General features: G+C 41.2%; 3 protein-coding genes across 3 annotated transcripts; 2 read left to right on the forward strand and 1 right to left on the reverse strand.

Moving 5' to 3' along the window:
• Nucleotides 1-218: 218 nt before the first annotated feature.
• Nucleotides 219-5,592, forward strand: dync2li1 (dynein, cytoplasmic 2, light intermediate chain 1). Its single transcript, XM_061690190.1, has 13 exons — nucleotides 219-280; nucleotides 370-502; nucleotides 594-628; nucleotides 703-772; nucleotides 912-1,000; nucleotides 1,076-1,268; nucleotides 2,682-2,750; nucleotides 2,841-2,918; nucleotides 3,009-3,088; nucleotides 3,813-3,883; nucleotides 4,002-4,099; nucleotides 4,166-4,258; nucleotides 4,795-5,592. Exons 1-13 carry the CDS (start codon nucleotides 228-230, stop codon nucleotides 4,855-4,857), a joined length of 1,125 nt encoding a protein of 374 aa, XP_061546174.1. The 5' UTR covers nucleotides 219-227; the 3' UTR covers nucleotides 4,858-5,592.
• A 233-nt stretch (nucleotides 5,593-5,825) lies between these two features.
• Nucleotides 5,826-18,557, reverse strand: abcg5 (ATP-binding cassette, sub-family G (WHITE), member 5). Its single transcript, XM_061690586.1, has 14 exons — nucleotides 18,367-18,557; nucleotides 16,909-17,030; nucleotides 15,871-16,007; nucleotides 14,459-14,557; nucleotides 13,641-13,773; nucleotides 13,085-13,224; nucleotides 10,984-11,113; nucleotides 10,686-10,899; nucleotides 9,852-10,057; nucleotides 7,808-7,946; nucleotides 7,618-7,691; nucleotides 7,429-7,540; nucleotides 6,090-6,202; nucleotides 5,826-6,010 (listed from the first exon to the last, which is right to left on the reverse strand). The coding sequence occupies exons 1-14, from the start codon at nucleotides 18,522-18,524 to the stop codon at nucleotides 5,826-5,828; spliced, it is 1,962 nt and encodes a 653-aa protein (XP_061546570.1). The 5' UTR covers nucleotides 18,525-18,557.
• Nucleotides 18,558-18,875: 318 nt separating this feature from the next.
• On the forward strand, nucleotides 18,876-27,795 carry abcg8 (ATP-binding cassette, sub-family G (WHITE), member 8). The gene is made up of 13 exons (XM_061690829.1): nucleotides 18,876-18,920; nucleotides 20,415-20,519; nucleotides 20,604-20,751; nucleotides 20,930-21,168; nucleotides 22,608-22,740; nucleotides 22,809-23,078; nucleotides 23,153-23,303; nucleotides 24,194-24,298; nucleotides 24,393-24,592; nucleotides 24,913-24,989; nucleotides 25,894-26,161; nucleotides 26,244-26,371; nucleotides 27,658-27,795. Exons 1-13 carry the CDS (start codon nucleotides 18,876-18,878, stop codon nucleotides 27,793-27,795), a joined length of 2,007 nt encoding a protein of 668 aa, XP_061546813.1.
• The last annotated feature ends 102 nt before the right edge of the window (nucleotides 27,796-27,897 follow it).

Here is a 27,897-nt window from a genome sequence, read left to right on the forward strand (position 1 = left end):
TTAAGTTTTGTTTGTACCGCCAAGAGTGACTAAAAAGTACATTAAGCTTTTATCAGACACCATGCTGAGGTCTTTAAAGGTACATTTGCTAAAACAAACCAAGCAGGGTTGTACATTTTCTTTCATGAAATGTCACATTTTCGTGAACAATCCAAAAGTTTGTCGCATGGCTATCGTAAAACGGAAGTACGTCATCAACGTGCGCCCGTTGTCTTGACAACGCCTCTATGGGCTATGTCGGTGGTTTGCAACGACAACAACTGATGATGGCGAAAACATGGTAAGGAAAAGTGATTTTTTTTCCCCCCCCCCTCGTTTTGTGCTTCTGTACGATACAATAAGTAACGTGACGCGAGGTTTGTGTATCAGCACGGACAAGTTGTGGGACTTGGCCGCCGCCGCCGAGGTCCAAAGTCGGGAGAGTGGCGGTGGAGAGGACGTGGGTGGTGGCGGAGAAGCAGCGGGGGAGAGGAGCGTCTTTCTCACAGGAAGCAAGGCTGGGGTACAGCTTCTTCTTCATCACTTGACGTCTTTTTGGAAGCACTATTTATTCATGTTCAGTTAAATGCAACATGTTTCTCTTTTATTTACAGGGTAAGACGTCCATTCTCCTCAGATGCCTGGACAGGTGAGCATTCAAATAGGATGATGAATATAAATAATTACTGCTACTCCAATACCACCCTGTTGTGTACACACCAGGGACGAACCAGCTAAGCCCACTCTGGCTCTGGAGTACACATTTGGCAGGAGGGCCACTGGACACAACACGGTGAGGAACATATTTATTATTTAGGAATCGCTGACTTGGAAAGAAATTATGAAATGGAATTATAATATATCACAAAAACCTGGCATTTTATTCCTATCCACTGTAAGTGTGTGTACAATGTCTCTCATAATGTGTGCAGCCCAAAGACATAGCCCACCTGTGGGAGCTGGGAGGCGGGACCTCCTTGTCAGACCTGATCCAGATCCCCATCACTGCTGCCAGCGTCAGGTAGCTCAGATGAGGAACGCACAGTTGAAATCCACCTGGATGGCCGCCGTTCATTGCTTGTTGTGTCTGGTGCAGGTCCCTGTCTGTCATCTTGGTGGTGGATCTGTCTGCTCCGTGCGCTCTGTGGGCGACCGCGGAGACGTTGCTGCAGGCGGCGCGGGCCCACGTGGAGCGGGCCGCGTCCCGGGCGCGACAAGTCGACAAGAGCCGACCGGCAGCCAAACGCCCGCCGCCCTTCGCGCCACGCGTCCTGCCCAAAGATTTCCCTGTAAGCGCCGCACGTCTTACAAAGAACATTTGGGATAATTCAGCCTTTATACATTCCTTCAACATGAATTTTTTGTAGCCTTTTATTGTCATGGAATCCATTCAAATTAAATAAACTAAAATTAACTTTATTAATCATAACAAGAACTTACAAAAATGTAAAATTAATTGTAATATACTACTTATACTATTCTCTTTTAACCTAATTAATAGTAATAGAATACATAAATCAGTAAAATAAAAAGCCATGCTGATACTATTATGACTTTTCTTTTATCTATTTATTTTTAGCATGGATGTGTATTGTTTCTTAATTTGAGGTATGTATATATATATATATATGTATGTATAGTTTTTACTAATTAAATTAGGATTAACTGAATGAAATGTGGCGGCACGGTGGACGACTGGTTAGAGCGTCTGCCTCACAGTTCTGAGGACCGGGGTTCAATGTGCCTGGGTGGGTTTTCTCCGGGGACTCCGGTTTACTCCCACATCCTCAAAACATGCATTAATTGGAGACTCTAAATTGCCCGTAGGTGCGACTGTGAGTGCGACTGGTTGTTTGTTTGTATGTGCCCTGCGATTGGCTGGCAACCAGTTCAGGGTGTACCCCGCCTTCTGCCCGATGACAGCTGGGATAGGCTCCAGCACGCCTGCGACCCGAGTGAGGATAAGCGGCTCAGAAAATGGATGGATGAATGAAATGTAAATTAAAACTGCATATATATCGTCAGCCTAATAGGATAATTGCCCAAGTCATTTTTTTTATTTAGTGTCACGATATCAACTAAAAAAATTTTTTTTTTCGTTTTGTCTGTGTAGATTCTCAATCGTCCAGGTCCTTGTAATCCACTACAGTTGAACTGAGGCAACTGCACTCTTCTTGTTTGTCGAATTAGTTTTTTTCTTGTATTCCGTAAATGTTCAAACACTGAACTGCGACGCACACACAACATCGGCGACAAGAGCTGATCCACTAGTACATCTTGTATTAATTAGGAAATGCACCTACAATTATCTAATTAGTTTATGAATGTTAATGTTAAATGTATTAAGCGACGGAGCGATGTTAGGGATTATGTCACGACACAGAAAAATGAAGTAAAACAGAATATGATTTTAGTCAATTCTTTTCCAGGATGAGAGTGCTTAAAGAGGAAACAAAAAAGCAAAGAAATGAGACAAATTAGATTTTAATCTTAAATTTGTACATCATGTACTTGAGCAGTGCAAATCAAAAACAAAAAAAAATCTGTGAAGAAAATTTAATTTTGCCTTCTTGTACTCTTCAGTCTTCCAGATTGCTTAATTTATATTAAAATAAACCCCCCCGTACAATTTTTTTGGGTCACCTTTTTCATGCCTTTGGTGTTTGCATGTCTGGACACAATGATGATGGCTGATTGAACAGGACCGAGAGCTGATCAGCGCATTTCCAGTACCTCTGCTAATCATTGGCAGCAAGTATGACCTCTTCCAGGTAAAACACACACAAAAATACTCATCACCTTAAGACGGTATTTTTAAATGAGCCCTGATTTTAAAAACCTGTACTGTGTGTCCGTTGTAGGAATTACCGTCAGACAAGAGGAAAGTGGTGTGCAAGACGTTGCGTTTTGTTGCTCACTACCACGCCGCCTCACTCATTGTAAGATGACTTGTCACACGCACGCACGACATCACATTCACGCCGTTGGCGTGTTTCACTTCTTCTTATGTGGTTTTGATTGGCGGGCAGTTCAGCAGCATCAAGTCGGAGAGCCTCATGTCCAAGACCAAGAGCTTCTTCTCCCACCTGGCCTTCAACGTGGATGCAGGGTGAACGCAGCTTGCCTTCTTGAACTCTGCTAATGCCACCACACGGATTTACTTTTAGAAAAATGAACTAGAAGCCAAGTTACAACTGTGTGTGTGAAAATGAGGGTTGAAAGTGGTTTAATGTTGCGAATGCGTGTCATATTCAATTGCGCCAAATTGTAACTATCATGGAAGTACTTTTTATTTATAGGTGAAACAAAACACCTTTTTGCATATTACTCTATTATTTAAATAAATTGTACTTTTTAATATCATGATTTTATATTATTCACTTTTTATGTAATGTATAAAGTAAAAGGATTTCTATATGGATTTATTTGTATAGATACATTATATAACTGTACATTTGAAAACTTTCATTTATACTTGTATATTTTGAGGAATTGAAGTATCCAAATTTAGAATCCAGAATGTGCAGAAAAAAATAAATTACTGTGTAACATTTTGTATTACAATTGTAAAATGCTTGTTGTCACTATGTAATCTATTAGTATTTTGTCAATAAATGTTTACATTTTTTGAAAATAAGTGCATGAAAAGTGAATTTCATTCTAAAAAGGTTTGGGATATAATGAAAAAAATAAGGCGAGAAAATTAAGGGTTGAGGAAAAAAAGTGTATTAAGAAGTGAAAACATTTTACTTGAGTGGAAAAAGTCTCATACATCTGTAATAATAAATGAAATACAAAATAATAAAAATCTAATTATTCTTGTTCATTTCCAGGAAAACAGTGTCATGTGACTCCAGCAAGCCCCTCATCATTCCAGCAGGTTCCGACTCCTTCAGCCAAATCGGTGAGCTTGGCGCGCTCCTGTGGCCGATACGAGCCACGCACTTAATCAACAGGACGCCCCATGAATTATATACACTTTTTAGAGCTACATTTTTAAATGTAAATATGACGGATGATAGGCTCTCCACCCACGACGGACGTGGACATCACTTCCCTGCACGCCAGGAACCCCAAAGACCTCTGGAAGAAAGTCTACGAGCGGATCTTCCCTCCAGAGGTCAGCTTTTAATCGACGTAATACCGAAAACAATATCCTGATCCTATTTTATTTATATGTGTGCAGAACACCAGCGAGAAGAAGGAAGTTAAGGATCCAGCCAAGGACCCGCAATACAGCGAACCGCAGATCGACGCCATGCGGGCGCAGAAAGATCAGGTAAGGACACACGCGCGTCACTTTCCATTTAAAAAAAAAAAAGGCAGGGTTGAAACGTACGAAGAAAATACACTTGTTGAAGATCATCACGGTGAGTCGTTATCTCTCAGTTACATGGCGCTTACCTTTGACTTCCTCTCGCCTGATCATGCTGCTCTGTCATTGGATGAACTCATTGACCAATAGCAGCACTGGCTGGGTTAAAGGTTCATTAGCCACCTGGATTTAGTTGTACAATAGTAGGAAAAGTAAACAGAAAAAAATAAAAATAAAATAGTAATTCCTTTTTTTCATCCATCCATCCTCCAGCATTCCAAAAACAAGCATGTTGGGTTCATTGATGAGTCTAAATTGTCCGTAAGTGTGAATACTTTGTTCTTTTTGGCCAAAGTTGGCTCTGATTAGGCTCACTATTGAGTGCGCTGGAGCCTATGAGGACAAGCGCAATAGAAAATGGATGGATGCGTAGCACATTCTCCTCTTTACTGAGTAGGGCACTTTTTGATGTTGAGAAATTATTTGTTTTCTGTCTGCAGGAGTTGGAAGAGTACAAGAAGAATGCAGCAAAGTCTTGGAAAGGCCTGGAACTGGACACATAACTTAAAAAACTGGATTTACTGTATATTACACCACTTGTCATCTTTTTTTCCCCCCAACAGAAATTCACAAATTTCTACTCCTGGGAATTACTGTGAAATCTTGCGCATTTTAAAGGGAGGGAAAAAAAATCAAAAAAATGGAAATCTTTGTTACATTCTGACATTGATCAATGTAATATACACACAACAGTGACACGAGTACACATCCGGAGCAGTTTGTTGACTTTAGTGATTTTTAAATCATGTCTTCCAGAAATGAATAATTGTTAGGGTTATCCTGTAAATCTCCATATATTCTCAATTCAGCATGCCCCGAAAGGAGACCGGAGACACACCAAACATAACCTGAGTCAGTACTTATCTTTTGCGGCAAAAGGAGAAGCAGTCGCTCTTTCGGCGATCTGGAATCTTCTGACGTCTGTCTCCCCTGTGCCCTTTTTACTAACATTTGAGTAGGTGGTATCACATTCCCTGACCTTTTAAGGACTTGTTTGTTATCAAGATGTGGCCAGTGCCTCGAGGTGTGCGAGTTTGTGCATTGTAGTACTTTTCCAAACTGCTCTTGTTTCCAGTGAACAAGGGTGCTATCATCTTAATGCAGTTACAGCAACAATGTGTTTTGATGCGATAATATATACCATTTTTCCATCAATAATTGTAATGATACCTACCTCAGTACACAGTTGTAATTCATTACAAACCCAGGTGAGGCACATTCATTGAGCAGAGAAAATGACTGCCTTTTTTTGTTTGTTTTGTGTTACTTTTTGAACACTGTTTGACTTTATATGTGGACAGTGATGTATTGAAGAATAAACATGTTACAATACAGCAGCTAGAAATGAATTCTTTATACAGTACATACAACTTGCGTTTTCTCACAGCGTATGAAAAAAATAATTAGACAGCAAATGTTTGGTCGACTGTGTTGTTGTGTTGCGTTCACGTGTACCTAATGTTGCGTCCAGTCAGTGGAGCACCAGTCTGTCTCTGATCTTGAATGAGATGATGCCCAACAGCATCAGGGCGGGCAGGAAGGAGTACAGGAGCACAAAGTCTAGCGTGTAGCGGGACAGAGCGCCGGGGTAGCCTTCGTCCACGATCTGATCGCCCTGCGTGATGAGGCACTGTCCCGGGAAAGGACCGGAGTGGTCTGCGGAAAACCAGGAGTGCCGATTCACGACTCGAGAATGACTTGAATCGTCGTCGGATCTCCTCCTCGGTGAGCTTACTGCACGTGAAGTGAAGGCCGTGGAACTCTGTGACGATGAGCAGCTCGCAGCTGTATTTCTGGAACGTCAAGTAGCTCAGCCACTGGAAGACGGTCGGCATCTGCGCTGTGCTCCTGTTCACACGATAATAGAGAAATGTTTCTTGGGGGCGGGGGGCAAAGGGCGCAATGATGGTCTCTAAAATGACATACAGTAATCCCTCGCTTATCGCAGAGATTAGATTCCGGACCATATAGGTGAAATCCGCAAAGTTTTTTTGGGGGGGGGATTATACATATTTCATAAAACACACAAAAAATTGTCACACCCAAAAAAAAAACAAAAAAAAAGACACTCATGAACCTCTCTCGCGAACAAAAAAACACAAAACCCCCCCCCCCCCCCAAAAAAAAATCTGACACACCCAAAAACCTCTCTCACAAACAAAAAAAAAAAACAAGAATTTCTCACACCGCCCCCCCCAAAAAAAAGACCCAAAAACCTTTCGCAAGCAAAAAAAAAAAAACCCACACAAAATTCTCACACCCAAAAACCTCTCACACATGCACAAAAAAACTCATACGCTCCAAAAAATATTCTCACACACACAAATCTCACAGCCTAAATAGCCTTATACACACCCACAGCAATAAAACTCACAAAAAAACCACACATGCAACAAAAAAAACTCATACACACACTCAAAATAACCTCTCACACTCCCATAAAACTGATGTGACAGCTTGTCCTTTCTACACTGACACAATATGAAGCAGTTTTGTTTAAACATATATAACATGAGTTTTAATGTGACTGCTTGCCATTTAGCAACATTAACACAACAACAACAACAATAAGTCATTTTTGGACAATAATCATGGTGTTTATGCTCATCTCTCAGCATTGACACATATCAGAAAGAAGAATGTTTTTGGACACATGCTTGTCTCTCACCATTATTCCAACAGTAACATTTTAAACAGCCTTTACATAGCACCTGTTTCAATTCTTGTCTGTTAGTATTTATACAATATCAAGAAGTTCTTGACACCTAATAGGCTGCACTAATGTAAAAACAGTTAAATGCCTGTCTCTCAGTATTCCCACACAAGGCAGTTGCCATTGTTGTGTCATAAACAGCCTCATTAAAGCTGTGCATTGCTGGTGTCACCTTATATATATATATTATATAATATATATATATATATATATATATATATATATATATATAGCGAAAGAAAAAGTAGACATAGCGGTATAAGTAGTTACTGGATGTGGACACACCACTAGCGTGAATGCTTTTCTCTCAGCATTCGCACAACAAAAAATACTTTTTGGGACACATACGTAATAGCATTACCGGAGGAATCCAGAGCCTAGTAGGATCCCTGCAATGTTGAGCAGAGCCACTCCGGTGTTGACCATGTTGGGGTCCTGGACCACGCCCAACAGGACCACCGTCAGCAGCTCGCCTGGAAGACGTGGCGCAATCCCACCAAAGTTCAAACGCACGACAACACTGAAGTCAGCGCTGATGTGACGAGAGCACCTGTAATGTGAGGAACCATGACCACCGCCGTGAAACACAGGAAGCGCCACGTCTCAGGATGCATCCCCACCGTCCTTGACAGCAAAGAACAAGTACAATTAGTGTACCGCATGTTATTGATGGTCTTCCACGTTTCAGAGTTTCAGAGTCCGTGCTGATTTGTAGGAGTTCAATCAGTACTTCTGTGTACCAGTAGAGGAAGGAGGTAAAGATGAAGACGCTGAGGATGCTGAAGGGCAGGATGTGGAAGATGTAGGCCAAGAACATTTGCCATTTGCTGTACAAGCCATCTTGACTCTCCTGGTCACCGATGGCTCGCAGGGCAGGAACTGCGGTACACAGTGAAAGCAATCATATTTTAAACATACACAAGCCACGGTGACTGCCTCCACCTCAGGCTGTCTGGGTGCTTACGGAGTGTGTTTTATTGTCTCTTACCGGCGCAGTCCGACACAAATACAGCATACTGATAAGTTTGCTAGTCAACAGCTAAGAGCGGACTTAAGCGCTTTTCAAGCTGGAGCACCATTATGAAGAAATGAATGGCAAGCAAGCCTTACTATATAAGGCAGGAGAACCAATCAGCAACAAAATGTAATGATCAATACATTTAATGCCAATAGGATATTATAATGGCGTATCAGTGTACAAAATTTTTTAAATAAAACCAATTTAAAAAATGTGACGTAAAAAAAGTATTTCTATCGGAGTACAATTAAGTGTTAAGGTAGTAGTTACAATATATTTTTTTAACGATAAAAAATGTACATATTGTAAAGCGGAAAGCAGAAAAAAAATACTTTGAAAATAGCAGTATCGCCTCATTTCCCTCTAATTAAAAATAAATATACAGAACATTAAAAATATATTTTCAAAATATATATTCAATATATATTTCTATATTTTTTGTCTACGGAGATAAGCTTACATTGCTTATAGTTTTTATTTTCTTTAACTAGTTTAACCTTTTATATGTAAAATATACGGTATAATAATACAATAAATATAGCTATACTGTATAAATAATTCATACAAATATAATTATAATAAGAATAATTTCATAATAAAAACATACATTTATTATCTTAAATGTAACTATCTAAACAAAATGTCGGTCATTCTGTGGATTATTTCTCAGGAAGATTTGGCATTTTTGTGGAGAATGTCAAGGAGGCCCAGCAATATTGCATTAAAAGACAGGAAAAAAACACGAGTGCTTAACTACTGCTATAATTTCCTCCCTTACCGACACGCAGGAAGATAGATTAAATTTACATTACTTATACACTTATTACTTACTTATAAGAAATCATATGTAATTCATGTATTTCAAATAAGTTTCACTAGCTCTCTTTCCCAGTGAATGTTAACAATTGAGGGTACTTCAGTTCACACAGACTGCCATAAAAAGTTAACTTTTTATTGCACTTGCAAGCGCATATAAGGTACACAAAGATAACAACAGACAAACTTTAGTATAGTAAGTGGAGGTTTGTAGGTTAAAAGGCACTGAGGGAGGTCGCTGAACTCTGAAAACTGGAAGAGCAGACATAAACTCCTGTACATCAATGAGATTTCTGGCTCTGCATATGGGGCATAGAGTACTGTGCCCCAACATATTGAGCAGCTAGCACTGTTTGTTTAGTTTTTTTTTAATATTTAATACAGAGCAGTTGTGTATAAAACATTTTCTATAATCTTTATATTGCTGCTTTTTTGAATGAATTTCCTAATCTGTCCGACATGTTTTTGTCACCTCTCCATCCAGTTATGACTAAACCCAGTGAATTCTGCCTAGAAACAAGTGACTGTTGCCAGGAAATATAATCCCCCGAAACCCAATGAGATTCAGTTGATAGCACTGTTTTTTAATTTTATATATATATATATATATATATATATATATATATATATATACACACACACACACACACACACACATTTCATACAAAGCAACTACTCAATTTAGAAATGAATGTAAATAAAAATATTTCTGACATTGCATTCGGGGCAGCGAGTAGAGTGCCCCACCAGATAGCACTTTTTTTTTTCTTTTTTTTAAATATTTAAAACAGAACATATAACATCAGCATATAACACTTTCTACAATCTTATAATGCTGTTTCTTGGACTGTAAAATCCTTCCTATTCTTCCGATTGACTCTGCCTAGCAACAAGTGACGTTAATCGTGGCCAGAAATCAAGAAGTCAGATGGGATGCTGCCGTGACTTACAGAGGGCGACGGCGTTGAGCATTCCGGTGTAGGGCGAGGCGCCGACACTCTGATAGATGATGCCGATGCGGTCCTGCACGGCGCCTTTAGCAATGTTGTCGTCCAAATGCATGACGAAGAAGGCCACGAAGAAGCCGTAGATCAGGTTCTGAGAGAGACGCATCAGGACCCCCATACGATCTCTGGACAGGTTCCGCATGGTCCGCCTTTGGAGAATACAATAAATCTTTATAATTTTTTTAAATATTGAAGTCCCCTCACCAATGAATATTTTTTCCATTATTTATTTGAGTTTAAATTTTCATTTTGTATTTATTCTTTATTTTTAATTGTATTCAATTAGTATAATAACGTTAAAATGTGCATTGTGTAATTTTTTTTGGTACTTTTATACAGCACCATTCAAGGGACCAAAAGATGCTTAATTGTTTTTGTATAATCTTTATATGTCATTATCTCAAAATTTCATTTTTAATGTAGTATTTTGTTCCCTTTAAATGCATATCTATTTTACATTTTTTGTGTTGTTTTAATTTCATTTAAAATTGTATTTGTTAATTTTGTTAACATGCGTTTATTTTATTACATAATATAATTTACATAATAATTATGCTGCTGTACAGTCAAAAGTGGGAGATAAAAAGAGTTAAAAAGATAAAAACAAAATAAAAGAAATAAGTGTGGGTTTTTGTGGAAAAACGGGTAATAGTTTCCCCCCCAAAATGTGCGAACAGGTGATTGTGCGAATGCCAAACCACGAATATATGGATGTCCACTGTATTGTCAAATTTTCACAATGATGTCAATCATCCGACTGCAAGTATTTGGAGTGACCTGAGCAGCACGGCCAGCTTGGCAGCGCCTCCGGGCGACTCTTTGCTCTTAAAGGGGATGGCAGCCTTGTCGCGGTCGTGCAGGCTCTGCTGCGTCCTCGACAACATGCGCTTGAAGATGGCCGACTTCTGGTAGGAGCACGTGATCTCGTGCATGCGGCTGAAGGTGGCCGCCTCGCGCTCGCTGCTGCGGGTGTCCACCGACGTGAAGTCAACTGTTTTGGAAGGGACGTCAAATGATGGAACGTTTCGCTTTTACACTGTAGATTACTAAACGTGTGAGTCTATGGCACAAGTACCATAGATGTCGAAAGGGTTGCAGTATTCCGGACATTCGTATCCACATTGGCTGAAGAAGACCACCATCTCGTCGGGTTGGCCGCAGAAAACTAACTCACCGCGACTCATCACTGCAATCCTGCTGAACACCTGCACATACAAAAAACACTTCTTCAATGACCTCCTCCAAGGTCCAACAATAATAAAGCACAGGTACACACCTGCTGTACAGTGTTCCCCTGCTAAAACACTGTTCATCATTTGCACCCCTGCTATAAAAAAGTTTTTAAGCCGTGGTTTTTCGAGTTTTTACAACAGTAAAACGCAGTGAGCACATTCACGCAGAAGCTGCTGTCAGCCACAGCTCACGCCCAGACACTCACACGATGAGATCACAAGCCTATCATCCCACCAGGCCACACTTCTTTAAGGCACATGCATTTATTTAACACTGACACTACAATATTCACAGAATTTTCTATACATATTGTTTTGTTGTGTTAAAATTCATTTACATATTTAACAAGTGTTTTAATACATTTAAATGTGTTTCAGCCATGTGGGAGGGGTGAAATTATATTTTAAACGTTTTTTTAATGGTCTCTCTTGATCGTGAACTTTCACCTGTTGCAGCTGTAACGTATCACATGCAATAAACGGGGTTCACTGGAAATGTTTGTTACTGAGATTCATTCGTTATGCAGTGCTCCACTCGATGTAGCAGACAGTGCTGTATTACTTCCCATCCAAAATCTTTTTAGATTTTATGCAGAGCAGTGATTATTTAGCATTATAGAATTATGAATCACTACTCTGCATTAAATATAAAAGCAATATTGGGTAAGAAGGAAAACGAACATTTGCTACATCAGGTGGGGCACTGCCCCTGGCACCCTTGTGGCTTCTAACGACTCTTGCATGTGGAATAACTCAATTAAATGTAAAATACATGTTGGGTAGGAATGAAAACAGCTGGTGGGGCACTGTCTCTGCTGCCCCTAATGCAGAGTCACGTCTAAGTCAAATATTGAATATAGTCGGCAGTTTGAGTCCCTCAGAAGGCGTATGGAATAACTGCCCCTAGACAGAGGGCTGACAAAAAGCATTTGTGGACATTAGAGGGCAGACTATAAGCATTATAGGATGTTTTTGAAACACTGCTTTGCATTAAATTTAACATGCATCTTGGATAGGAAGTAAAAATGCCATCTGCTCCATCTGATGGGGCACTGCCCCTTCAGCCCCAAATGTAGAGTCACTGGCTGTACTTTGTCGGTCCATAGTTTATTGGTGTAGAAAATTATGACTGTGGCTTGTGTATGACTGAATGGTTGCCATCTCGAGTCCTGCATAGGGAATATGCAACGACCGCCCCTAGACAGAGGGTTGACTGAAAGCATTATAGGTCATGTATGTCGACTATATCCAGGGGCTGTTATTCCATTGCCCTACTTAGACACGAATCAATAAAAAACTTTGTACAATCAGTATTAAATATAAATTACAGGGTAAGCAGGGGCAGTGTCCCACCACAACATTTTTAGTCAGCCCTCTTTTCCTTTCGAGCCAAGATTTCTTTTATATTTAAGACAGAGCCGCGATTCAGAAACATCCTATAATGCTTTTATAGTCACACATCAGCCCAGGGACTATGGGCTTGAACTGGCGACCATTTGGTCACAAGCCACAAACGCAGAGGAGGCAGTGCTACACCAGATGTAGTAAATGGTTCTGTTTTCCTTCCTACCCAAGTTGTCTTTTACAGAATATTTAATACAGAGCAGCAACTCATAAATCTCCTGTAATGCTTTTCTAGGCCCCCCTATGTCCAGGGGGTATGCAGCAATCAAAGTGGCGACCATTTGGTCACAAGTCACATAAAAAAAAAAAATAAAAAAAAAAAAACAATAAAACACGAGTACAACCAGTGGTGACGGCATTAAAGGGACACAGGGGCAGTGGCCCACCAGCAGCGATTCATAAACTTCATATAATTCTTTTATTGTCACGCATATGTCCAGGGCCTATGCAGGAATCAAACTGGCGACCCGAGCCACTGCTACTCAAGTCTGACTATATTGAGAATTAAATCAAATGCCATTTGACTTTGTGTGTTCTTACCGTGAAGAGTTCCGAGCGAGGCTGGTGGATGGTGACGATGACGACGCGGTTCCTGCGAGCCAGCTCGGCCAGCAGCACCACAATCTGATTGGCCGTCATGCTGTCCAGGCCCGTGGTGGGCTCGTCCAATAGGATCACCCCTGCCGACGATGACATCATTCCCGGTTTAAACTTTTAAACTCGACTCGTCGCAGATAAGGGCTGACTTATTTATTACTTCATTAGTCTAATGAGGACAATTAAAAGATTGTCCTTCAGTGTGCAATTAAATGGAGATTAATTCATTTTCTGCTCGATTGGAGTGGAAATGAATGGGAACTCCTCACATTCTAAGCGTGCGTGTGTGCGCGCGCGCATGTGCGTGCGTGGTCATTCTAATCCTGAATGATGAGGACAAGGGCCTTCGTCCTCAGTGGAGTTCCGCAGAGCTGATAAAACGAGCCCAGAGACCTCACTCTCTCTCATTGTGCTTTGATAACAGAAGACTTTACTTTCACGCCCATCTTTCTTCTTCTTGGAGAATTTTTCTTCCACCTTCCCCTCAGTGCTGACTTACGGGGGTCTTGCAGGAGCTGGCTGGCGATGGAGACCCTCCTCCTCTCACCTCCGGAGATTCCCGGGAAAACGCGGCCGCCGATCACGCTGTGGGCCACGTGGCTCAGACTCAGCTCAGCCATCACTGATGACACCTTTAGAAATGTATAAAAAAATTACATTTTATATTTCATAATATTAGAGACTGCCTAATGACTATTGCATTTATTAATTACATACAGATTTACAATACTGACTCTATATACACATTGGAACCCTTCATTGCACTTACTAATGCACCTAATTACCGTAAATTATATCAATGTATTATTGTAAATTATATCAATGAATTTCTCCTTTATTGTAATATTTAAAAAAATAATTGTAATATGTTTGATGTTGTAATGATTTAGTAATAATATTGTCATCATCTTCGTCATCATCATCATTGCATCATAACTTAGATAAGATTTATATTGCACCTTTCAAGGGACCCAAATATTCAAGCAAGGATATTTAATATATTCAATTATTATATATTTAAAAGAAATGTTACTTATAATGTATTACTCATTTTTTATTATACAAATAAAATATTATTTTTCATTTTGTTATGTAAAATATTTATTATTTTTATAGTATTTTACTTGTATTATTACAGTAGTTTTAATTCCCATAACATAGTGTTCTTTATTATTAATGTCCCTTTTTGTAAATAAAATGAGAAATGACCTTTTTCTTTTTTTTTTCTTTTTTAAATTAACTAATTATTGTGATTGTTATTTTATTATCATTTTTCTAATCTCTGTCCATCCATCTATTGCACATGTGTAGTCCCACCTTGTTTTGGATGGCTTTGGCAGAATGCTTTCTGAGGGCCAGCTGTGCCGTGTAGGTCAAAGTCTCCTCCACAGTCAGATAACTCAGTAGGTTGTCACTCTGGTAGAAGAAACAGAAAGGGAATATTGGATGAGACTGTTGATTTATGGCAAAGACTCTATGTGGATGCATGGTAAAGAGTATTGATGAGTGGCGAAGACTCGGGTACTGGATGGTGAAGAATCTGTATTGATGCATGGTGAAAACTGTTGACGCACATTGAATAGATTGTAACAAACGCAGACACACAGCTTGAACCTACAGCCTGGCTCAATTAACACGCGGTCCAATTGCACTCCTCCACAGAGTCTCTCATGTGAATGACTTTAATATCAGGTGCTCATATCAGCTCCTCATCTGCAGCTTAGCAGCCAAAGTTAATGACAAAGCTTAGAGTCGATGGACAAGTGTGTGTGTGTGTGTGTGTGGGCGTGCTTGTGTTATCAGCAAGTGGGGAGATAATTTAAAAGGGGCTGTTTTAATACAGTCTTTTTAATTCAGGCTTTGGATACACTTGAGCACCTCTCACTGAGAGATTAGGAGCATGAGGAGGCCATGGAGGACCTCAAAGTTAATTTAAGTACTAAGAAACCTTTGGCAAGACTTTCTTCCTAGAGTTTGCTAACCCAAATAGCTACAGTACGTGCAAAATGTCTGTTGTGTGCGCAGCGGCTTAAGTCATATTTGAAAGGTGGGGGGAACATCCAGAAACAAGTCGTCGACCAGTTTTCCACAATTTTAAATGCAATAATTCGTGTACTATGAGGGTCACACGTACAACAATTATGGCTAAAACAATAGCATAGAGCAGTGACTTTCAAAGTGTTGTCTTGTGCAGGCTCCATCTCGTGGTACCCGAAATAATCCAAATTACAGGTTCAAACTGCAATACACTTTTTAAGAATAAAACCTCATTTTTGATGAACACTTTGAAAAGCACTGGACGAGAGGCTTTTAATTACAAAGAGGTCATAGCCAGTTATTTCACTTAACACTGTCGTTGCACACTACATTTGGCGGGCGGGGGGGGGGGAAGCTAATCTTAAATTGCGGTTAAAAAGTCTAAGTGATGTGATTGCCCCAGCCAAGTGTCATTTAACAATGGCAATGCCTTCTTTAAGCTGCAGTATCAAAATTAAACTCTAGAGCTTGCGTCGGAATCAAATAGTAGATAAATATGATCATCAATGATAAATTACATTAACTGTAGCTAGAATAATAATTAGGAGAGTATATTCTCTTACAATTGGGTGCTGGATAGTATAACTGCAAAATTGTGTGTGTGGGGGTGGGCGGGTGGAGGTGAGGTTGGCGGGGGGGGGGGGGGGGGGGGGGGGGGCTAAATTACGATTACAGCTGTGTGTGTGCGTCACCTGCAGCACATAAGAGAAGCATTCCTGGTATTCTTCTCTCGCCAGTTTCCTGCCGTTGACGAAGACTTCGCCCAACAGGGTGCCAGAGTTCCTGATCCTTCCCGAGATGGCGTCCAACAACGTCGTCTTTCCGGAACCTGTAGAATACAAAAATACGCATTCGATCTTGAACTGAAGGAAAAATGACACTATTTTCCATTTCATTTTGATTAAGGAGCAAGTGTTGCAGGGCCCAACGAGATTCACTAGATGGCACCCAAGGGTCCATTTTCTATACCACTTATCCCTGGGTTTTCTCCGGGTATTCCGACTTCCTCCCACATTCCCAAAACATGCATGTTATTTTCATTGAAGACGCAATAATTGTCCTTAGGTGTCAATGTGAATGTGAATAGCTGCTTGTCTTTAGGTTCCCTGTGACTGGCTAGCTACGGTGAACATTTGAAATGTTTTAATTTATTTTTTTATATTGACAATTTAAATTCATTTTATGTTTTTAAAATTGTGATTTTTGGCATCCTGTGCTAAGAAACACACACAGTATTTTCCATTTCACATTAGGGGCAAGTGTTCCAGTGCTCCACGAGATCCACTAAATGGGAGAACCACAAGTGTTGCAATGTCCCACCACGGCCCACAGATGGCACTTGAGTGAAATTTTTTTTGGGGGGAATTAATGTAATTAAGTAAAGCTTGTGCTTATTGGCCTCCTGTGCCAATATATGGCACGACTCTGAGTTCAATTTGCATTAGGGGCAATTTTTGAAGTGCCCCACCAGATCGAGCATATGGCACTTGGATGAAAAATATTTAGCATTAATATCAAGAAAATTACCTTATAATATGTATGGTATAGTAATTCTATTGTAATTACGGCAGAATTTTGTAGTACTTCAACTTCCTGTTCCTTTCACCTCTCCTTGTCCATTCCCTCCTGTTTGGGGCTGCAGAGCACTATGCCGACTTGCTGTCTAATGATTGTGCGTCACCAATTTTGCCTGGCAACAAGTTGTGCCAGGATCTGAGCTGGGACCCCACCTGAGTTGCCCAGGATACCCATAATCTGCCCGCTGTCCACGTGGAAGGAGACGTTGTTGAGGATCTGACGAGTCCATCGCTTCCTGTAGGAGGGCAAGTCCCACCAGGGGCCCACACGCTCGCTGCAAGGACATAAAGACCCTCCTTAGATCTCAATCCTCTGCCAAGGCTGAACAATAATACCAGATAGCAATTGATTCCCCTGGTACTATTACAAGAACTAGTAGTAGGATTGTGCTTATTGTTCAAACTAGAGCTAGGGCCACAAAATGGGTTAGGACTTGTTAGCGTCATGCCAAGGGTTAGAACTACAAATAGTTCCATTTGGGTTAGGAGTAGGAAATAATTACCGTAGTGCCTTGACTTATGAGTTTACTTTGTTCTGTGACCACGCTAGTAACTGAAAACATTCATATCGCAAATCATCTTTCCGTATTGAAATGTATGGGAGTGCCATAATCTGTTCCGGCCTCGCCCCCAAAAAAGAAAATCAACATCTTCTTGCAACGGGCTCTATAATAAGAAAATAACACCTGTAGTATTATACTAACAGTTATAACAAATAAATAGAATGTAAGAACATAAAACAGTTTGTGCATCACGACTGTGATGTGAGTGCCTCGGCCACCATGGACAGTATAACTCAGACATACGGGATATACACAAAGGAGACGATCACAACTGCTCAGCTGCAGTAAGAGTAGTCGTTTGCTGCAGAGGATAAGGAATATATGCTTGTGAGTTTTATGTTATATTGACTGTCTACATCTGTTGTGTTCAAATATGTTACTTACAGGGTTGTAACACAAAGACACTGATGATATTCATTAGCCCATCTTTGGCGTTTTGCATTGTGTGTTAGCACTAAGCAGCGGACAATCCTAAGGCAAAGTGATGTCGTTTTCAACTACACAATGTGTAATTCTCTTTGTTTTATATTTAGGTTGACAAACTTCAACTGGGATTGGCGAAGACATGGTCAGTATCTGCCAAACCATCTAGCGCTTGTACCTCAAATTTTTGCTTGCTAGTCAAAGTGAAAAATCAATCACGCGATGGCTCATGCCTTGAAAAATTCAAGTCGAAGTACCACTGTACTATTGGTAAGGCGACCAGAACTACAGTATGTTGACCATTTTTTTGGGGTGGGAGAACTAGAAATTGGTTTAAAAAACAAGTCATGGTTAGAACTAAACTTGGGTCAGAAAAGGGATTAGTGGTAGAAGGTGACAACTACAGTTAGAGAATTCTTACTAGAGTCAAAACTATGGTTACATTTTGGGTGAGGATTAGAGAATTTGGTCTTGGGCTAAAATTAGTATCAGGGTTACAACTAGAATTAGGGTCTGGGGTAAAACAGAACTAGGGTTACAAATAGGGTTAGGTTCGCACCAGGGTTAGGTTTAGACAACCAGCAAAGGGGGTTAGAACAGGATCTCCAGTTCCAAGTGTGCTTACCTGACTGTGTAGGTGAGCTTGCTGACACTGAGCGAGCATCGCGGCTCGGCTGTCTCCTCTCCGCCGTCTTTCACAGCCTCCGACACGAACTTGAAGGACTCTTTGGCCTCGCTGTCCTGGCCGGGACTCTCCAGCCGCACAGAGTACTGTCTGCTCATCTTTAAACCGCGTCCACATGAGCTCCAGGTCCCCTTAGACTAACCAGAGAGAGCCATAAACACACTGCTGGGACATGTGGCCTTATCTCAGGGAACTTTGATCCACGCTCGTATAAAGCAGACGGGGTGGCGAGCAGCGTGTTCTAGAACGCGGCACGGAACATGTGAGGTGGCGGGACATCATTTTGGAGGAGACTTTTCCTCGACAGGACACGGGAACACAGGGGGTTGAGCGAAATCCTGAAGAGTGGAAAAAAGAAGCAGAGGTTGAAGAGGGGCGGAGGAGGGGTGCGGAGAGGGGCTGCATTGACCATTTGACCAGACAAACATCAACCCGCATCTTGCGTCATTATGGACACAAATAGTAGCTTCAGTCACACCAACGGATCCTCACAGGTCAGTCATTGATACTAATTGGACATCCTCATTTGCTTTCATTTATTTGTAGTGTTTTATTAGATTCTTTAAATGGGCTGTTTACTGGATAGATTTGACTCATTGGCAATTGTTATGGTTAGATAACTAAACTAGGGTTGGAACCAGGGATCCACAAAGTACAAATAAGCTTGGAGCTAGGGTTAGCGAACCAGAACTAAGGTTACAACAAGACTACTTTTTTTTTTTTTAATTATTGTTAAGGTCTAACAAACTAAATCACACTTCTTTGAATGAAAAAATAAGCAACGGTGTTCCGTACTAACACCTACAAAACAAATATTTAATTGCTTAAAATAGTTTCAAATTTTTATTGGAATTTTTTTCTCCATTTTTGGCGTAAATCTTTTTCAAGCATGTTCCTAATTTCTAAGTAAACATGCACAGATGTTAAAACATTCTGATCTATGCAGGAGGTATGTATCTATAGTATGAATTACTTGAAACTTCTAAATGTGCACTTCGAATAACTCGATTTCATTGACAAATATCTTAAATGTCCTAATTAATAGGAAACAACAGAGGAATGCTGAAAATATGGTCCTTCAAATATCATATGGTGGGTTCAATCGTGTTCTTTGCTGTTGTTATGAGCATGTGCTTCGTTAAGAATTCATTTTTTTCTCCCTGGAACTTTTGTTTAAGCATTACATCATGGGACTCTGGACCCATGCAGGTAAAAACACAAGGCAAAACAAATTGCAATTCTTCAGCCACAACATTAGGTACCACTCCTAGGAACATTTTCGATACACGGGCTGTACGCTAAAAAAAAAAAACACTTTACTAAAACAATGTTCCATTTTACTTTGATCTGTTTATTGCTGTATGTTGCAAGTCTTATGTAGCTCTATATGCCTGTGCACCTAATGTAATGTCCTGTTGCAAGTAAATGCAAATGCACGGTATTTGGGCCTTCACTGTGGATTGATCCCACTTAATCCATCTGTTAATACCACGACTATCATGCCAAAATTATAGAAAAAAAAATACGATACAAAAAAGGGAATATAACGACATACACATACATCATCTGGAGCATTTCAGAATCAATATTTAAAAAAAACAAAAACAAAAAAAAAAAAGAAAATAGATATACTCACCAGATGTATTGTGTGCAGATTTATTACAGATTTATTTTGCTAGTCGAAGTTGGCTTTAACAAGTTTTGCTCTAACCAACCATTCAGCGGACGGACACATCCTGACGTCATCGAGGGCGGTGGAGGACAAATTTGAAATTTGATTGGTTAAAGAAAGCTCAAAATTTAAATTACATTTGCCAGCACTAATTATTTCTGAAAGCCCTGCGCAGATTAGCTTGACATGGCAACACAAAGAGGCTGAAATCTGATTGGACAATGACTCTACCATCCACAAACACATACTGGAAGCAGTGCAGCCAAGAGAAACACTTTTATATTAGAATATAGGTTGTAAATATATTGCTTTTCAGCTGCACCCAGACAGACAGCTGTTCTCGTCAGAGGAGGACAGCAGCCTGTACTTCACATACAGCGGTGACTGCAACCAGCTGGAAGTCAATAACCTGCACTATGAGGTGAAAACACCCTCAAAACAGATCACACAAAACACGTGCATGCAGTCTCGACTTGTGGCTCCAAGTGTGTGTGTGTGTTGACAGGTGGACACAGCGGCACAGATTCCCTGGTACGAGAGGCTGTCAGAGTTCAAGCTGCCGTGGGAGATTAAAGGCAACAAGCAGACAGCCATCGACAAACTGAGCCTGCGCGTCTGCAGTGGGCAGATGCTGGCCATCATTGGAAGCTCTGGTACACTGACAATATATTTTAAACACACTTTCATTCATCCATGTGGAGAATTGTTTGGACAATGGAGGATCTTAAAAGTTGGAGAGTTTCGTATTCATTTTAAGGCCAATTCAGCAACGCAGAAACTACTATTACTACGACTAAAAGTAATCATAAATGCATGGTTGCGCCCCTGCAGGATGTGGTAAAACATCGCTGCTGGACATCATCACGTGTCGCGACGAGGGCGGCGGCGTGACGTCTGGCCAGATTCTGATCAACGGTCGCCCCAACACGGCTCACCTGGTGAAGAAGAGCATTGCGCACGTGCGCCAGGACGACCGCCTTCTTCCTCACCTCACCGTGCGCGAGACCCTCGCCTTCGTGGCCAAACTCAGGCTGCCCACGCACTTCACGCAGGCCCAGCGGGACCAGAGGGTAACATAAATGGCGCTTTTCCATTACAAGTTCCAGAACAACCTGGCCCTGCTCTGCCCCGGCCTCGCTTGGCCTGGCCTCTGTTGCTTTTGCATTACAATTCCATTACATTGCATTGCACCAATCAAAAGTGGGAGGGATTGGGGCGGGATAATTTTTTTGATTCAGTGGACGAAAACTACGCTCAGCAGCATAAACATTCAATGGCCAAACAAATGGCAGGGACGTCAACAGGCCTTAAAGAAATGCCTACATCTGTCAGCCAATCAGATAATAGTAACGTCACGACCCTCCTCGGCCTGCGTTTTAGAACCAGGTCAGAGGAGGTTCTGAGGAACGGTCCATTGTCACCGCCCAGTCTCAAAAAAGTGTAATGGAAATGCGACCACACTGGGAGGAACCAGACTGGTTGGGGCAGAACCGGTACAATGCAAATGGGGCTTCAGTTAACTCAATAGGCCCTAAACAAAACAAATCTGGATTGGTGGCCAACAGATATGGCAACCATTCCCAATGACAGTCACTGGAACCCACGCAAGCTGGAAAGAAAGTCAGCCGTTTGCACCACTACACTACCAGTGACCCTACTCTTTAGGATTTACACCCTGGCTTGGTCGCTAATCAATCACAGGGCACACAGAAATAGGCAACCATATGCACCCACAGTCACTTGATTCAACACTGGCTGTGTGGTCAGCTGTATGCAACTCGACACGACCAGTGCCCTTACTCTTTAGGATTTATTTCCTGGATTGGAAAAGTTTCGGATCCCCTTTTTTTTTTTTTTTTGTCATTTTATGCCATATGGTGTTTGCTGTCCCTCGTGTGGACCCGTGGTGATCTGTTTACAGCGGCAGTAGGACATTCATTGGCGGAGAATGTCGGTACTTGTGCGCGGTTTTTCTTTGTTTTTTTGTGTGACAGTGGCCTCTTGGGAATAGTAATTTAGGCCCTTTGTATGTTTCATATATATTGAGGACTGTCAATAAATGCTACCACACTTTATACTGTAAATACCCAGATTAAACGTCAACGCTACATAACCCTCTGTGATTGACTGACAACCACTAGTCAGATGTGACAGACTCCAGTTCACAGCGACCCTGAACAGGATAAGCAGTATAGCAAATAGATAAAATAAATGGTGGCATTCCAAAAACTGGATTCAGAATAGTTGGAAATAAAAAAAAACGAAAGAAATTCTGACAATGGTCCATCCCCGTCAGACCACATTAACTAGTCGGTAGAGTATCAAATACCGTTCAAGAGTAGTCAGTCCCGTACCCTTGAAAACATTTGACAATGGTCCATCCAAGTCCATGTCCGATCAAGTCTGGGAGTTGGCAGGGTTCTAAAAAGTTCCAGAGGCCGTAGCCTTGACAACTCTTGACAAAGTCGATGCAGGTCTGACCAGATTTTGGCCATGTTCCCCTTCTCAGGTGGACGACGTCATCGCAGAGCTGCGACTAAGACAGTGCGCACACACCAGGGTGGGAAACGACTACGTGAGGGGGGTTTCTGGAGGAGAGCGGAGGCGGGTCAGCATCGCGGTCCAACTCCTCTGGAACCCAGGTAAGAGAACCCTCTGGAGCTGTTTCAGTTAACACACCAATTCCCAAACCAACCATTTCGGGTTTCAGGTATTTTGATCCTGGACGAGCCCACTTCGGGTCTGGATAGCTTCACGGCCCACAATCTTGTCATCACGCTGTCCCGCTTGGCCCGGGGGAATCGTCTGGTTCTCCTGTCTGTCCACCAGCCTCGCTCCGACATCTTCCAGCTTTTCGACCTGGTAGTCTTGCTCTCATCGGGCTCGGCCGTGTACTGCGGTGCCGCCCGAGACATGGTGCCGTACTTCATGGCGCTGGGACACCCGTGCCCGCGGTACTGCAACCCCTCCGACTTCTATGGTAGGACATTTCGAGTTCTCCACCTTGTAACCACGTAGAACATCTCTAAAAAGCTTCTTGTCTTTGCACACTAGTGGACCTGATCAGTATAGACCGTCGTAGTCCAGAGCAAGAGGCCCAGTGTAGGGAACGATCCCAGGTGTTGGCGGAGCAGTTTTCGGAAAAGGTCCGTGACACCGATGACCACATGTGGAAAAGCAGCACGGCCCTGACGCACACTGACAGGTCGCTTCATACTTAGCATGTTAGCATTTTATCAATCCCAATTAGAAACAGTGCTCGGCTACAGGGCAAGATAAAACATCATTATTAATATGCTTTAGAATGGTCTACCCTGGTTGTTGTCTTGTATTATGTCATGTACCAACTGTTAGCATGTTATTATTTTATCGATTCTCATTAGAAATATTACCTACCTACAGGGCAAAATGAACGATCCTTATAGATATATGCCTTAGTGCTTTCTGGACTAAGGTTGCTAGCTTGCTATGTGTCAGCATAGCGACTGTTTTATGAACCCTCATAAAAAAAAAAAGTGCATGACTACAGGGCAAGAGGTAAAATACAGACCTATCTGCCTAAGCGCTGTCAACTCTTAGCATGTTATCGTTTGATCAACTCTCATTAGAAATATCTTGCTATATGTCCGCATACCAGTGTTTAGCATGTTAGTGTTTTGCCACCTCAATAGAAAAAGTATCCAACTACAAGACAGGATGTAAAATCCTTATCACTCGGACGTAGAACTCTCTACTCAAGTTGTCATCTTGCTATCGCGGACAGTAAGTATGTCAGCATACCAAATGTTAGAATTTTTTTTTTTTTTACACTTATCAGAAATAATACAACTGCAAAATCCAGACTTATTTGCTTTAGCGCTTTCTTTACCCAAGGCTTGCTATATGACACATACCATCAGTCAGCATGTTAGCATTTGATCAAATCCCATTAAAAATTGTACCCAACTGCAGGGCAAAATGTAAACTCCAGATCTTCCTTAATGATGTTGTACTCATGTTTATCTTGCAATATGTTAGCACACCAACTGTTACCATACTAAATGTTAGCATTTGATTTAAAAAAAAAAACAACTGCATTTGCTTCCCTATTTGCAGCAGCTGCCTGCAGCCCGACAAGGGTGAAGGAGACAAAGTCGTCGTCATCTCCAAGGAGAGAGACAGACTACCGGGCCGACTCCAGCAGTTTGCCATCCTCATCAGGTCAGGTCAGGGCAGGGCAACCCCCCCACCAAAAAAAAAAATTAAATTAAAAAAATTAAAACATCCTGGTGCCAACCATCTGCTCCTCCGCCAGGCGCCACATGTACAACGACTACCGAGACCTGGTCACCCTGTTGGTCCACGGCTTGGAGGCCCTGCTCATGTCCCTGCTGGTGGGCTGCCTGTACTACGGTGCCGGAGACCAGCCTCTGTCCATTCAGGACACCGTGGCCCTGCTCTACATGATAGGAGCGCTCACTCCCTTCGCTGTGGTGCTGGACGTCATAGCCAAATGTGAGAACACACACGGCACTTTAGTATTAAACCCCCTATCAACTTTACAGTTTCAGGTCATTCAATGTCCTCCTCTATAAGTTATCAAAGATGATGGACTTTATATGACATTCAATCACAAGACGGTATAGTTGATTAAGTGTACAGATAATGACTTGAGAAGCCAGCATGTCTTAAACCAAAGTCCACTGCTAACTCTCTGAAAACGTTATTAGGGACACCACCAAAGATGTTATGAAAACAATATTGCGCAGCTTTTAGATAGGTGGCACTATGTAAAGTATATTATGCATAAAATCCTTGGGAAATGTTCTTTGTAGGTCACACAGAGAGAGCCATGCTCTACCATGAGCTGGAAGACGGCATGTACTCGGTCACCTCCTACTTCTTCGCTAAGGTATAGTACACAAAGTCACCAATAGGGAACAGCCTCGCTCCACGGTGGACCCACAGTCTGTCTGCATACACTCTCAAACCGTAAAAAAGTTGGGTACTAGCTATTGAGAATTGATCAAATGCTAACATGCAAACATATAAGAAGACAACAACTTGGGTATAAAAAGTGCAACAGCTGATCAATAAGGATTTGACATATTGCCACCCACTAATCAAGTGAAATTTCTAATTAAAAAATATTATCACGTTAGCAGTTTATATACTAATGTACATCAAGATAGCAACTTGGGTAGAGAAAGCGCTAAGGTTGATCATAAGGAATTTACTTCTGTCCCTGTAGTCGGGTACCATTTCAAATGAGAGTGTAAAAGGCCAACATGCTAATATGCAAACATATACTGTAGCAAGAGATCAACTTGGGTAAAGAAAGTACTAACGCGGCTGGATAAGGTGTTTAAATCTTGCCTTGTAGTTGGGTATGTGATAAAATGTTGATAAATAGCAAGATGGCAACCTGATTAGAGTAAGCACTAAGGTATATTGGTAAGTATTTTAAATCTTGCACTGTAGTCTGTTATAATTTTAAATAATTGATTAATGAGTGAATACAATGGTAACATGCTCGCAGTTGGTATTTTGACAGATAGCAAGATAGCAATCAAGTAGAGAAAATCGATCAAAAACGATTTTGCCTGTAGTTAGGTACTATTTCGAATGAGAGTCGACAAAATGGTAATACGCTAACAGTTGGTATGCTAACACATAGCACAATAGCAGCTTGGACAGAGATAGCTAAGGCGGAATGATACAGATTTTGCATTCTGTCTTACTATTTCTATTGAGAATTGCAAATGCTAACATGCTATCATTTGGTCAGCTGTAAAAATGCCCATTTGTGTCTCCAGGTGCTGGGGGAGTTACCTGAGCACTGTGTGTTCACCCTGGTCTACGCTCTGCCAATCTACTGGCTGGCGGGCTTGAACGAAGCTCCGGATCGCTTCCTGCTCAACTTCCTGCTGGTGTGGCTGATGGTGTACTGCAGCCGCGCCATGGCGCTCTTCGTGGCTGCCGCGCTGCCCACCTTGCAGACCTCCGCCTTCATGGGCAACTCACTCTTCACAGTCTTCTACCTGACCGGAGGCTTCGTCATCAGTGTTGAGAACATGTGGCTGGGTGAGAAAACCCTCCGAGTCGTCATTGGGTATGTCAGGGTGGGTTCGTCGATGTTTTAAAAATTCATAGTTACTGATCGCAGTGGCGTCGTGGCTCTCTCACACCTCCTTCATGCGTTGGGGCTTTGAGGGACTTCTTCTGGTGCAGTTCAGAGGGAACAAATACCCCCTCACCATCGGCAACTTCACACTGCAAGTGGATGGAATATATGTGAGTGCAACATATTTTCAAAGATAAACATTAACTCATTCCTTAATTTGCTTAAAAAATAAAAAGAACAAAACTTATTCTCGTGGAGGACAACATTCCCCTGCAATATCCCGTTTTTCTAAGAAGCAGTCTACTTAGTGCTCGCATGTGGGAAAGGAACGCCACAGTTGCCACTCGCCAATGCACTTTTCACCCGTTTATTGGACGCCGGGAGAACAGTATAACACAGTGAGCACACTAACGCAGAAGTTGCTGTCAGCCACAGTTCACACCCACACACTCACAAGGAGCGACGCCGAAACCACCCCACCAGGCCCCGGCTCTTAAAGGCACATGCCTGTAAACAGACGCTTCAATACCGACATTACTCTACATGCTATACACTTTATGCTTGAAATTATATATATTTTTTAAATGATAAAATACATTTACAGTTGAATATATATAGTGTTTAAAGGACGAGGGATGGGTAAAACGACTTCAAAACAAGTTTTTTTTAATATGGATTCTTGTCAGATTTTCACTTATTAGGGTGGGTCTGCAACATATCCCTCAGTGATATTATATAGAATAGTCTAATACAATTAAACCTGGCCTGCATTAAAACTTTATGAGATAGTCATGCACACTATTTCCAATCAATGTTAATATTAACTGAACATAAAATCAACAGTAATTTTAAACTTATACAATATTAGGGGGAAAAGCATTAAAACATCATAGTGATAACTGAGATGTTAAATCATGTTTATTTAAACCTAAATAGTAAATACTATTCTTATTTTAAGATATGAGGTGAAAAATATCATTAAGGAAGTAGATAGTAACAATAATTTAATGTATTACTACTTAGGTTTAATACTGATAAGAATAAAAAATGATTAGGAAATGCAAAATCAGCATTAAATAATTGCTAATTGCAGAACTATATTTTTTGATTGAAAAATAAATACGAAATATTTAAATAAAAATGTATCATTTTGAAAGCCTTCGGTTATATTACTAGATGGAATTAACACAGGGCATTTAAATGATAATGAATACAAAATAACTGCTACTCCTAATAAATCATTGCTCTATTGTTTTGAAATCTCGCTTCGCTCTCACACTAGATGACCCCCAACCCTCGAGGGATAATAATCGTTACACCGCTCTAAAAAATATATAATAATTGTAATAACAAAAGACAAATCATAAATACGTATGAACAAAAACATTTGTAAAGTAGATGTGTAACCCACCCAATACTTTAGTGCATAAAGCTTGTGTGTGTGTTGTATGTTCAGGTGGTGGAGGCCATGAGCATGAACCAGTATCCTCTGTACTCGTGCTACCTGGTGCTGCTGGCCGTGTGCTTGGTCTTCATGGCGCTCTACTACGTCTGCCTGAAATTTATCAAACAGAAGTCCAGTCAGGACTGGTGATTCACGTCAATGACGTCATCTTAGCTATGAAGGTTTTAGACTTACATGTAGGCTATCCAAGTTCGACTGGCTCGACAGCATACAACCTGGAGAAATTAATCA

The sequence above is a fragment of the Phycodurus eques genome, chromosome 11, assembly GCF_024500275.1.
Source record: "Phycodurus eques isolate BA_2022a chromosome 11, UOR_Pequ_1.1, whole genome shotgun sequence".
Lineage (NCBI taxonomy): Eukaryota > Metazoa > Chordata > Actinopteri > Syngnathiformes > Syngnathidae > Phycodurus > Phycodurus eques.